This window comes from Oncorhynchus kisutch, linkage group LG14, assembly GCF_002021735.2.
Source record: "Oncorhynchus kisutch isolate 150728-3 linkage group LG14, Okis_V2, whole genome shotgun sequence".
Classification (NCBI taxonomy): domain Eukaryota; kingdom Metazoa; phylum Chordata; class Actinopteri; order Salmoniformes; family Salmonidae; genus Oncorhynchus; species Oncorhynchus kisutch.
Window position 1 is genome coordinate 13139808 of NC_034187.2, and position 12585 is coordinate 13152392.

The 12585-nt window shown below is 46.2% G+C and overlaps 1 protein-coding gene across 1 annotated transcript in view; it reads left to right on the forward strand.

Annotated features, from left to right (window-relative positions):
• Positions 1-12585, forward strand: part of LOC109904594 (spectrin beta chain, erythrocytic-like) — a 69359-nt gene that overhangs the window by 48763 nt on the left and 8011 nt on the right. Inside the window, 9 exon segments of the mRNA XM_031787867.1 lie at positions 228-432; positions 807-1030; positions 1289-1439; positions 4284-4528; positions 7859-7997; positions 8264-8348; positions 9766-9819; positions 9822-9961; positions 10234-10383. Of these exon segments, the coding sequence (XP_031643727.1) occupies positions 228-432; positions 807-1030; positions 1289-1439; positions 4284-4528; positions 7859-7997; positions 8264-8348; positions 9766-9819; positions 9822-9961; positions 10234-10383 (1393 nt within the window).

Here is a 12585-nt window from a genome sequence, read left to right on the forward strand (position 1 = left end):
GTCTCTAACCAATCAAAGATCAGACAGCTATGAAACAGTGTCTCATCTTGTCAGTCACTCTCTCTTTCTCCTCTCTCTATCCTGATCTCTCTCAATTCAATTCAATTATCTCTCTCTCTCAATTCAATTCATTTATCTGTCTCAATTCAAGTATCTATCTTTCTCTTCTCTCCTCCCTCTCCCTCTCTGTTCTCATTCTCTTTCTCTCTTTCTCTTTCTCCCCATAGTGAATCTATCATCCGTCGTCAGGGCCAGGTGGATAAACAGTACGCTGGTCTGAAGGACTTGGCAGAAGACCGCAGGAGGAAGCTGGACCATGTCTATCATCACTTCCTGCTGAGCCGAGAGGTGGAGGATCTGGAGCACTGGATCGCTGAGAGGGACGTGGTGGCCTCCTCACAGGAGATGGGACAGGACCTGGACCATGTTACAGTGAGGAGGGAGGGAGAGGATGGGAGGGAGGGAGGGATGTGGTGGCCGCCTCACAGGAGATGAGACAGGACCTGGACCATGTTACAGTGAGGAGGGCGGGAGAGGATGGGAGGGAGGGCTAGGACCTCTGGAGGGTTTCAGTGAGCTTCCCAGGGGTACTGAAGCTGGGGGAAAACTAACAAATAAATGTAAAGTTCTAGGTAGCTGAAGGGATAGAGAATGGTCCAAGCATGAAGTCCCACCTTGTATTAGTTCTCTCTGTAATATTCTGTATTCTTATGACGTATATCCACGCTCTTAGAATTGCTTTATTATCTTCACATTTTTAAGATGATTTTATTTTCCGTTTCCTTCTCCAAATCAAAAACGTCCAGATCCTGAGGGACAAGTTCCGTGACTTTTCCCGGGAGACAGGGATGGTGGGACAGGAGCGGGTGGACTATGTGAACCAGACGATAGATGAGCTGATCAAGGCGGGCCACACGGAGGCTGCTGCCATGGCTGATTGGAGGGACAGCGTCAACGAGAGCTGGGCAGACCTGCTGGAACTCATAGACACCCGAGTTCAGCTCCTACAGGCCTCCCACGACCTGCTCAAGTCAGTCTGCACACAACCTGCTCAAGTCAGTCTGCACACAACCTGCTCAAGTCAGTCTGCACACAAATGGTTCATCAATGCCAATAACTGTTTTGGCTGTGTATGCCTAGGCTCCAAAACAAGACCAACACAAAAACACATTTAGACATTTCATAGATGTTTGAGATCTGACTTCTGACTTCTGAAAGTAGATTATATTTGTACACCACAGTGTGGTCTGATGGGTCAGCTGTAACAGAATGTCCTGGTCGTTCTCAGGTACTTCGATGATGGGAAGGAGTTGGTGTCTCAAATCCAGGAGAAACTAAATGAGATTCCTGCTGACCTGGGAGAAGACTTCAGCAAGGCAGATACCTTCCACCGCATGCACGCCGCCTTCGAGAGGGACATCAGCGCCCTGGGAAAACAGGTACACCTTAACCCCATACTGCCTGTTTGGCCTGGAGTTGAGAGGTCTACAGGAGAGGCAGCATTAAGACTAAGATATATTATGCTGACTAGAGATGGCGCTAGTGTACAGCCATGTACAGTCGTGGCCAAAAGTTTTGAGAATGACACAAATATACATTTTCACAAAGTCTGCTGCCTCAGTTTGTATGATGGCAATTTGCATAGACTCAAGAATGTTACGAAGAGTGATCAGATGAATTGCAATTAATTGCAAAGTTCTTCTTTGCCATGCAAATGAACTGAATCTCCCCCCAAATATTTCCACTGCATTTCAGCCCTGCCACAAAAGGACCAGCTGACATCACGTCAGTGATTCTCTCATTAACACAAGTGTGAGTGTTGACAAGGACAACCCTGGAGATCACTCTGTCATGCTGATTGAGTTCTAATAACAGACTGGAAGCTTCAAAAGGAGGGTGGTGCTTGAAATCATCGTTCTTACTCTGTCAACCATGGTTACCTGCAAGGAAACACGTGTCGTCATCATTGCTTTGCACAGGCAAGGATATTGCTGCCGGTAAGATTGCACCTAAATCAACCATTTATCGGATCAAGAACTTTAAGGAGAGCGGTTCAATTGTTGTGAATAAGGCTTCAGGGCGCCCAAGAAAGTCCAGCAAGCGCCAGGACCGTCTCCTAAAGTTGATTCAGCTGCGCACCACCAGTACAGAGCTTGCTCAGGAATGGCAGCAGGCAGGTGTGAGTGCATCTGCACGCACACTGAGGTGGAGACTTTTGGAGGATGGCCTGGTGTCAAGAAGGGCAGCAAAGAAGCCACTTCTCTCCAGGAAAAACATGAGGGACAGACTGATATTCTGCAAAAGGTACAGGGATTGGACTGCTGAGGACTGGGGTAAAGTCATTTTCTCTGAATCCCCTTTCCAATTGTTTGGGGCATCCGGAAAAAAACTTGTCCGGAGAAGACAAGGTGAGAGCTACCATCAGTCATGTGTCATGCCAACAGTAAATCATCATGAGACCATTCATGTGTGGGGTTGTTTCTCAGCCAAGGGAGTGGGCTCACTCACAATTGTGCCTAAGAACACAGCCATGAATAAAGAATGGTACCAACACATCCTCCGAGAGCAACTTCTCCCAACCATTCAGGAACAGTTTTGTGATGAACAATGCCTTTTCCAGCATGATGGAGCACCTTGCCATAAGGCAAAAGTGATAACTAAGTTGCTCGGGGAACATAAATTGATATTTTGGGACCATGGCCAGGAAACTCCCCAGACCTTAATCCCATTGAGAACTTGTGGTCAATCCTCAAGAGGCGGGTGGACAAACAAAAACCCATTAATTCTGACAAACTCCACACATTGATTATGCAAGAATGGGCTGCCATCAGTCAGGATGTGGCCCAGAAGTTATTTGACAGCATGCCAGGGCGGATTGCAGAGGTCTTGAAAAAGAAGGGTCAACACTGCAAATATTGACTCTTTGCATCAACTTCATGTAATTGTCAATAAAAGCCTTTGACACTTATAAAATGCTTGTAATTATACTTCAGTATTCCATAGTAACATCTGACAAAAAATATCTAAAGACACTGAAGTAGCAAACTTTGTGAAAATGAATATTTGTGTCATTCTCAAAACGTTTGGCCACGACTGTACAGTTCAAGTTATATCAAGGTGAGTAATCATATCAAGATATATTTATACAGCACATTTCAGACATGAAATGCAACTCAATGTGCATCATGAAAAACTAATTAAAATAAAAGCTGAAATATTTACTACACAACAAACATGAGGATAAAAAAACAGCAACAATAAAGACTGAAAAGCACCCCGAGGTAAAGCAAAGCTAAAAATGTGTTTTAACATCTCTTCTAAATATGTCAACAGTTTCAGCCGCCTCAGGTTCTCTGGCAGACTATTCCAGAGGCGGGGGGTATAGTAACTAAAGGCTGCCTCTCTACGACTCTTGGTCCTAGACTTTGGGATAGTTAAAAGGCCAGAGGACATGAGGGACCTACTTGGGTACATGACTTAAAGCATGTCTGACATGTATTGGGGTGCACCAACGTGGATTGATTTAACAACCAATAGAAGAATCTTAAAATGAATTATAAAACTCACAGGCACTCAGTGCAGAGAGCTTAAAACCTGTAATGTGTGCTCTCCGTCTGGTCTTGGGCAGTACCCGTGCTGCAGCATTCTGTATGTTTTGCAGTTGACCAGTGGCTCTCTTGGGTAGACCAGACAGGAGAGCATTACAGGAGTCAAGCCTGCTTGTCATAAAATCATGGATGAGTCTCTCTGTATGAGCTTAAGAGAGAAATGGCCTCACCTTGGCAATGGGCCTCAGGTGGTAAAAAGCTATTTTGGTCACATTCATAATGTGTCATTCAAAATTGAGTTCAGAATCTAAAATAACACCTAGGTTTTTTTTAGCCCGTGAATTAAAATGGGTGGACAGATTCTCTCTTTGCTTTGTGTCCAACAATAAGTATCTCAGTCTTGTCTTGATTTAGCTGGAGGAAGTTGTGAACCGTCCAAGTATTTAAATCACTAATAGAGTCTAATAATTTATCTGTGGAGCTAAAGACAGCGTTTGTTTGTGTATGGCATGCAGGGCTCCCTGTAGCAACACATTGTAATATCCCTGAACCCCAGTTGTGAATGGAGTTGTTCAAATCCGGCTCAAAGGGCCAGAAAGAAAAGAACAGCATCTAACTTAGAGGGCATGAAAGTCTTCTACATTCAGGTTTCTCTCTGTCACTACCATAGTATAACAGTATCATGTTTTATAGATATAGAAAAAGCACCTCCCTCCTTCTCCCCCCCCCCCCCAGGTGCAGCAGTTCCAGGAGACAGCGGCCCGTCTGCACGCCCAGTATGCTGGGGACCAGGCTACAGAGATCCAGGCCCAGGAGAAGGAGGTGGTGGAGGCCTGGAAGGCTCTACTGGATGCCTGTGACGGCCGCAGGAAACGCCTGGAGGAGACAGCTGACAAGTTCCGCTTCTTCACCATGGTCCGAGACCTGATGGCCTGGATGGAGAGCACCATACAGCAAATAGAGACACAGGAGAAACCACGGTAAACTCTTGTGACCGACTGTTGACATAAATTCTAGCTAGCTAGTGCAACCAAGACTGCGGGGGGAGGCAAGGGGGTCCCATGTCTCCGTTGGAGCCAGGTGTTGGTAACACCACAGCTGTGGGTTTAATTCCCGCTCGTACTGAATATATGCATAGAAAAACATCTTCATGACTACACAATTGGAAACGGAGGAGAGTGGACAGGCAATATGGAGGGGTGAGGGGATGGAGAGAGAGAGCGATAACGTTGGATGATAACCTTTCTACCTCTCCCCAGGGACATGCCATCAGTAGAGCTGCTGTTTGGGTGACAGGATGGAGAGATAGAGGGATAGAGCGATAGAGGATAGAGCGATAGAGGGTGGAGAAAGAGGGCAGAGAGAGCGATAGAGGATGGAGAGATAGAGGATGGAGAGAGAGAGTGTGGAGAAAGAGAGCAGAGAGAGAGGATAGAACGATAGAGGATACAGCGATAGAGGGTGGAGAAAGAGAGCAGAGAGAGAGAGGATAGAACGATAGAGGATACAGCGATAGAGGGTGGAGAAAGAGAGCAGAGAGAGCGATAGAGGATGGAGAGATAGAGGATGGAGAGAGAGAGTGTGGAGAAAGAGAGCAGAGAGAGAGAGGATAGAACGATAGAGGATACAGCAATAGAGGATAGAGAGAGAGAGGGTGGAGAGAGAGGGTGGAGAAAGATAGAGGATAGAGCGATAGAGGATGGAGAGCGATAGAGGGTGGAGAGAGAGGGTGGAGAAAGAGAGCAGAGAGAGAGAGAGGATGGAGAGAGAGAGGATGGAGAGAGAGCAGAGAGCGATAGAGAGAGCAATAGAGGATAGAGGATAGAGAGAGAGAGCAGAGAGCGATAGAGGGTGGAGCGATAGAGGGTGGAGAAAGAGAGCAGAGAGCGATAGAGGGTGGAGCGATAGAGGGGTGGAGAGCGATAGAGGGTGGAGAGAGAGGGTGGAGAGAGATAGAGGATAGAGCGATAGAGGATAGAGCGATAGAGGGTGGAGAGCGATAGAGGATAGAGCGATAGAGGATAGAGCGATAGAGGGTGGAGCGATAGAGGGTGGAGAGCGATAGAGGATAGAGCGATAGAGGGTGGAGCGATAGAGGGTGGAGCGATAGAGGGTGGAGCGATAGAGGATAGAGCGATAGAGGGTGGAGAGAGAGAGCGATAGAGGATAGAGCGATAGAGGGTGGAGAAAGAGAGCAGAGAGAGATAGAGAATGGAGAGAGAGAGAGGGTGGAGAGAGAGAGCGATCGAGGATAGAGCGATAGAGGATAGAGCGATAGAGGATAGAGCGATAGAGGGTGGAGAAAGAGAGCAGAGAGAGAGAGAATGGAGAGAGAGAGAGGGTGGAGAGAGAGCGATAGAGGATAGAGCGATAGAGGGTGGAGAGAGAGAGAGAGGGTGGGAGAAAGAGAGCAGGGGGAGATAGAGGATAGAGCGATAGAGGATAGAACGATAGAGGGTGGAGAAAGAGAGCAGAGAGAGATAGAGGGGGTCCGCTCACCAACCAAGATTTCAAAAAATGGGACAAACACCAAATTGAGACTCTGCATGCAGATTCCTGCAAAAATATCCTCAGTGTACAACGTAAACACCAAATAATGCATGCAGAGCAGAATTAGGCCGATACCCACTAATTATCAAAATCCAGAAAAGAGACGTTAAATTCTACAACCACCTAAAAGGAAGCGATTCCCAAACCTTCCATGACAAAGCCATCACCTACAGAGAGATGAACCTGGAGAAGAGTCCCCTAAGCAAGCTGGTCCTGGGCCTCTGTTCACAAACACAAACAGACCCCACAGAGCCCCAGGACAGTAACACAATTAGACCCAATCAAATCATGAGAAAACAAAAGATAATTACTTGACACATTGGAAAGAATTAACAAACAAACTGAGCAAACTAGAATGCTATTTGGCCCTAAACAGAGAGTACACAGTGGCAGAATACCTGACCACTGTGACTGACCCACACTTAAGGAAAGCTTTGACTATATACAGACTCAGAGAGCATAGCCTTGCTATTGAGAAAGGCCGCCACAGGCAGACATGGCTCTCAAGAGAAGACAGGCTATGTGCTCACTGCCCACAAAATGAGGTGGAAACTGAGCTGCACTTCCTAACCTCAGATTACACAGATCCACAGATTACACAGATCCCTCAGATTACACAGATCCACAAAGAATTCAAAAACAAACCCAATTTTGATAAACTCCCATATCTACTGGGTGAAATACCACAGTGTGCCATCACAGCAGCAAGATTTGTGACCTGTTGCCACAAGAAAAGGGCAACCAGTGAAGAACAAACACCATTGTAAATACAACCCATTTTATGCTTATTTATTTTCCCTTGTGTACCCTTAACCATTTGTACATCGTTACAACACTGTATATATACATTTAATGACATTTGTAATGTCTTTATTGTTTTAAAACTTCTGTATGTGTAATGTTTATTGTTCATTTTTATTGTTTATTTCACTTTTGTACATTATCTACCTCACTTGCTTTGGCAATGTTAACACATGATTCCCATGCCAATAAAGCCCCTTGAATTGAATTGAATTGAATAGAGCATGAAGAGATAGAGAGAGTACAGTGAGATAGAGGATGGAGAGAGAGAGAATGGCGAGAGAGAGTATGGATAGAGAGAGTATGGATAGAGAGAGTATGGATAGAGAGAGTATGAGGAGATAGAGGATGAAGAGAGATATAGGAAGGAGAGATAAAGGAAAGAGATAGAGGAGATAGAGGATGAAGAGATAGAGTTAGAGGATAAAGATATATATGATGCTGAGTAAGAGGGTGAGAGATAGAGGTGGAGAGATAGAGGTGGAGAGATAGAGGTGGAGAGATAGAGGCTGGAGAGATAGAGGCTGGAGAGATAGAGGCTGGAGAGATAGAGGCTGGAGAGATAGAGGCTGGAGAGATAGAGTACGAAGAGAAAGAGGATGGAGAGAGAGGTTGGAGAGATGGAGAGATAGAGGATGGAGAGAGATGATTGAGAGATAGGGGGTGAGAGAGTTAGAGGATAGAGTAGAGAGAGATAGAGGGTGAGAGAGAGGCAAGAGAGCGATAGATGCAAGAGAGAGTTAGAGGATGAAGAGATAGGATGGAGAGAGATAAAGGAAGGAGAGATAGAGGGATGAGAGATAGAGGCAAGAGAGAGATAGAGGATGGAGAGAGAGGCTGGAGAGAAAGAGGCTTCTGGAGAGAAAGGCTAGAGAGATAGAGGCTGGAGAGATGGAGTGATAGAGAATGGAGAGATATAGGTAGAAACAACCTGTTATCATCTAACTTTCTCTCCTCAGGGATGTGTCATCAGTAGAGCTTCTTATGAAGTACCACCAGGGGATCAGGTCTGAGATCGACCAGCGTGGACCAAAGTTCTCTGACTGTGTGGCGCACGGCAAGGCTCTGCTTGCATGCAAACACAAATACTCTGCTGAGGTGAGGAACACCAGGACTCTATATCAATTCTTTGCATCCTATCTCCTCGCCTTTGCCTTCCCTCAGACCTTCTCCTCCAATGTGTTTGAGAAGGAGGCGAGGAGAGAGTATGCAAGGAATCAAGGAAAGGAATTGGGAAAGACCCTGGGGCCACTTGAACATTTTTCAGATACAGTATGTGGCTTTTTCTACATCTTGTGACTACCTCATTTAAACACTGAACTCAATTGACCATCCATGTTGCTGTCATCCGTGTTCTCCCTCAGATCAAGGAGAAACTGATCCAGCTGATGGAGAAGAAGAAGGAGATGATGACCAAGTGGGACGACCGATGGGACTGGCTCAGGCTCTGTGAGTACAACAACAACCACAATGACAACAACAACAACCACAATGACAACAACAACAACCACAATGACAACAACAACAACCACAATGACAACAACAACAACCACAATGACAACAACAACCACCACAATGACAACAACAACAACCACCACAATGACAACAACAACAACAACCACCACAATGACAACAACAACCACAATGACAACAACAACAACCACAATGACAACAACAACAACCACAATGACAACAACAACAACCACAATGACAACAACAACAACCACAATGACAACAACAACAACAACAACCGCAACACCACAATGACAACCTCAACAACCACAATGACAACAACAATCACAATGTCAACAACCACAATGACAACAACAACCACAACAACCACAATGACAACCTCAACAACCACAATGACAACAACAACAACAACCACAATGACAACAACAACCACAACAACCACAATGACAACCTCAACAACCACAATGACAACAACAACAACAACCACAATGACAACCACAACAACCACAATGACAACAACCACAATGACAACAACAACCACAATGACAACAACAATCACAATGTCAACAACCACAATGACAACAACCACAACCACAATGACAACAACAACACCACAATGACAACAACAACAACCACAATGACAACAACAACCACCACAATGACAACAACAACCACCACAATGACAACAACAACCACAATGACAACAACAACCACAATGACAACAACAACCACAATGACAACAACAACAACCACAATGACAACAACAACAACCACAATGACAACAACAACAACCACAATGACAACAACAACAATCACAATGACAACAACAACAACAACAACCACCTTGACAACAACAACCACAACAACCACAATGACAACCTCAACAACCACAATGACAACAACAATCACAATGTCAACAACCACAATGACAACAACAACCACAACAACCACAATGACAACCACAACAACCACAATGACAACAACCACAATGACAACAACAACCACAATGACAACAACAATCAACCACCACAATGACAACAACAACCACCACAATGACAACAACAACCACCACAATGACAACAACAACAACCACCACAATGACAACAACAACAACTACAATGACAAACAACCACAATGACAACAACAACAACCACAATGACAACAACAACCACAATGACAACAACAACCACAATGACAACCACAACAACCACAATGACAACAACAACCACAATGACAACAACAACCACAACAACCACAATGACAACAACAACTGCTGTACATTCCCTTTTTCCTTCCGTCCTCATACTGTAGTCTATAGATCAGCGTGAACACAGAAACACCAGACCTGGGCCAAAATAGCATACTTTACACATTTGTCTTGTTTGTGCCCAAGTGTTGGAGGTGTGCCAGTTTGCGCGGGATGCCTCAGTGGCGGAGGCGTGGCTAGTGCTCAGGAGCCGTACGTGGCCAGTAAGGACCTGGGACAGACTATAAACGAGGTGGAGAAACTACTGAAGAGACACGAAGCCTTCGAGAAGTCCACTGCCACCTGGGAGGAACGCTTCTCAGCCCTGGAGAGACTTACTACGGTATGTGGTAGAAAGGATTGGGTGTGTATTTGTGTGTGTTTGTTTGTGTGTATGTGATCTGTGTAAAGCTTCATCCTCATTTGGCAGTTTTTTCTGATGTCACCATTTTCCATATAAACAAGTACAGTATACAGTATGGGTGTGTGTCTATCCATTACCTGTTTGTGGGCGCAAAGTTAGTTCTCACACTCTCTCTCCAGCTCTGAGTCCTTCTCTGTCTCTCTTTCTCTCCTCTCTCTCTCTCTCTCTCTCTCTCTCTCTCTCTGTCTCAGTTGGAGCTACTAGAGTTGAGGAAGCAGCAGCAGGAGATCCAGCAGTTTGTAACAGAGGAGCAGAAGCGTTCACACATGGAGAGCAGGAGAGAAGACACAGGGTTTGCAGAGGATTCCTCCCAGCTCTACACCATCGAGGAGCAGACACTGGTTAGTACTGAGCTAATGTGTACTGACGAAGTGACCCTCTCTGACCATATCCATTCTGTCCTGCTCTCTGTCCATGAGTCCTCCGATTTTTCTCTCTCTGTCCATGAGTCCCCCCATCTTTCTCTCTGTCCATGAGTCCCCCCATCTTTCTCTCTGTCCATGAGTCCCCCCATCTTTCTCTCTGTCCATGAGTCCTCCGATCTTTCTCTCTCTGTCCATGAGTCCTCCGATTTTTCTCTCTCTGTCCATGAGTCCTCCGATCTTTCTCTCTCTGTCCATGAGTCCCCCCATCTTTCTCTCTGTCCATGAGTCCCCCTATCTTTCGCTCTCTGTCCATGAGTCCCCCTATCTTTCTCTCTCTGTCCATGAGTCCCCATATCTTTCTCTCTCTGTCCATGAGTCCCCCTATCTTTCTCTCTCTGTGCATGAGTCCCCCTATCTTTCTCTCTCTGTGCATGAGTCCCCCTATCTAAAGAAAGTAACACAATAAAATAACAATAATGAGGCTATACACAGGGTTGAAAGGGTCAATGTGCAGGGATACAGGTTAGTTCAGGTAATTGAGGTAATATGTACATGTAGGGATGGGTAAAGTGACTGTGCATAGATAATTAACAGTGAGTAGCAGCAGCACAAAAAGGGGGTTCATGTAAATTGTCTGGGTAGCCATTTGATTAACTGTTCAGCAGTCTTATGGCTTGGGGTGTAGAAGTTGTTCAGCAGTCTTATGGCTTGGGGGTAGAAGCTGTTCAGCAGTCTTATGGCTTGGGGGTAGAAGCTGTTCAGCAGTTGTATGGCTTGGGGGTTAGAAGCTGTTCAGCAGTCTTATGGCTTGGGGGTAGTAGCTGTTCAGCAGTCTTATGGCTTGCGGGTAGTAGCTGTTCAGCAGTTTTATGGCTTGGGGGTAGAAGCTGTTCAGCAGTATTATGGCTTGGGGGTTAGAAGCTGTTCAGCAGTCTTATGGCTTGGGGGTAGTAGCTGTTCAGCAGTCTTATGGCTTGCGGGTAGTAGCTGTTCAGCAGTTTTATGGCTTGGGGGTAGAAGCTGTTCAGCAGTATTATGGCTTGGGGGTAGAAGCTGTTCAGCAGTCTTATGGCTTGGGGGTAGAAGCTGTTCAGCAGTATTATGGCTTGGGGGTAGAAGCTGTTCAGCAGTCTTATGGCTTGGGGGTAGAAGCTGTTCAGCAGTATTATGGCTTGGGGGTAGAAGCTGTTCAGCAGTATTATGGCTTGGGGGTAGAGCTGTTAAGGAGCCTTTTAGACCTAGACTTGCCGTGCGGTAGCAGGGAGAACAGTCTATGACTTGGGTGGCTGGAGTCTTAATTAAAATAAAAACACTTTTACCCCTTTTTCTCCCCAATTTCGTGGAATCCAATTGGTGGTTACAGTATTGTCTCATCACTGCAACTCCTGTACGGTTGAGGGAGAGGCGAAGGTCGAGAGACATGCGTCCTCCAAAACACAACACAAACAAAGCCGCACTGCTTCTTGACATAATGCCCACTTAAGCCAGAAGCCACACCAATGTCTCAGAGGAAACACTGTACACCTGGCGACCGTGTCAGCGTTCACAGCTCCTAGCCCACTACAGGAGTCGCTAGTTCGCGATGGGACAAGGACATCCCTGCCGGCCAAACCCTCCCCTTACCCGGACGATGCTGGACAAATTGTGCGCCGCATCATGGGTCTCCCGGTCGCGGCCGGCTGCGACAGAGCCTGGACTCAACCCAGAATCTCTAGTGGCACTGCGATGCATTAGACTACTGCGCCACTTGAGAGGCCCTGGGTGGCTGGAGTCTTTGACAATTTTTAGGGCCTTCCTCTGATAGCAGATGTTCTGAAAGAGCTGCAAAACCTGGACCCGTACAAATCAGCTGGGCTTGACAATCTGGACCCTCTATTTCTGAAACTATCTGCCACCATTGTCGCAACCCCTATTACCAGCCTGTTCAACCTCTCTTTCATATCGTCTGAGATCCCCAAGGATTGGAAAGCTGCCGCAGTCATCCCCCTCTTCAAAGGGGGAGACACCCTGGACCCAAACTGTTACAGACCTATATCCATCCTGCCCTGCCTATCTAAGGTCTTCGAAAGCCAAGTCAACAAACAGGTCACTGACCATCTCGAATCGCACCGTACCTTCTCCGCTGTGCAATCTGGTTTCCGAGCCGGTCATGGGTGCACCTCAGCCACACTCAAGGTA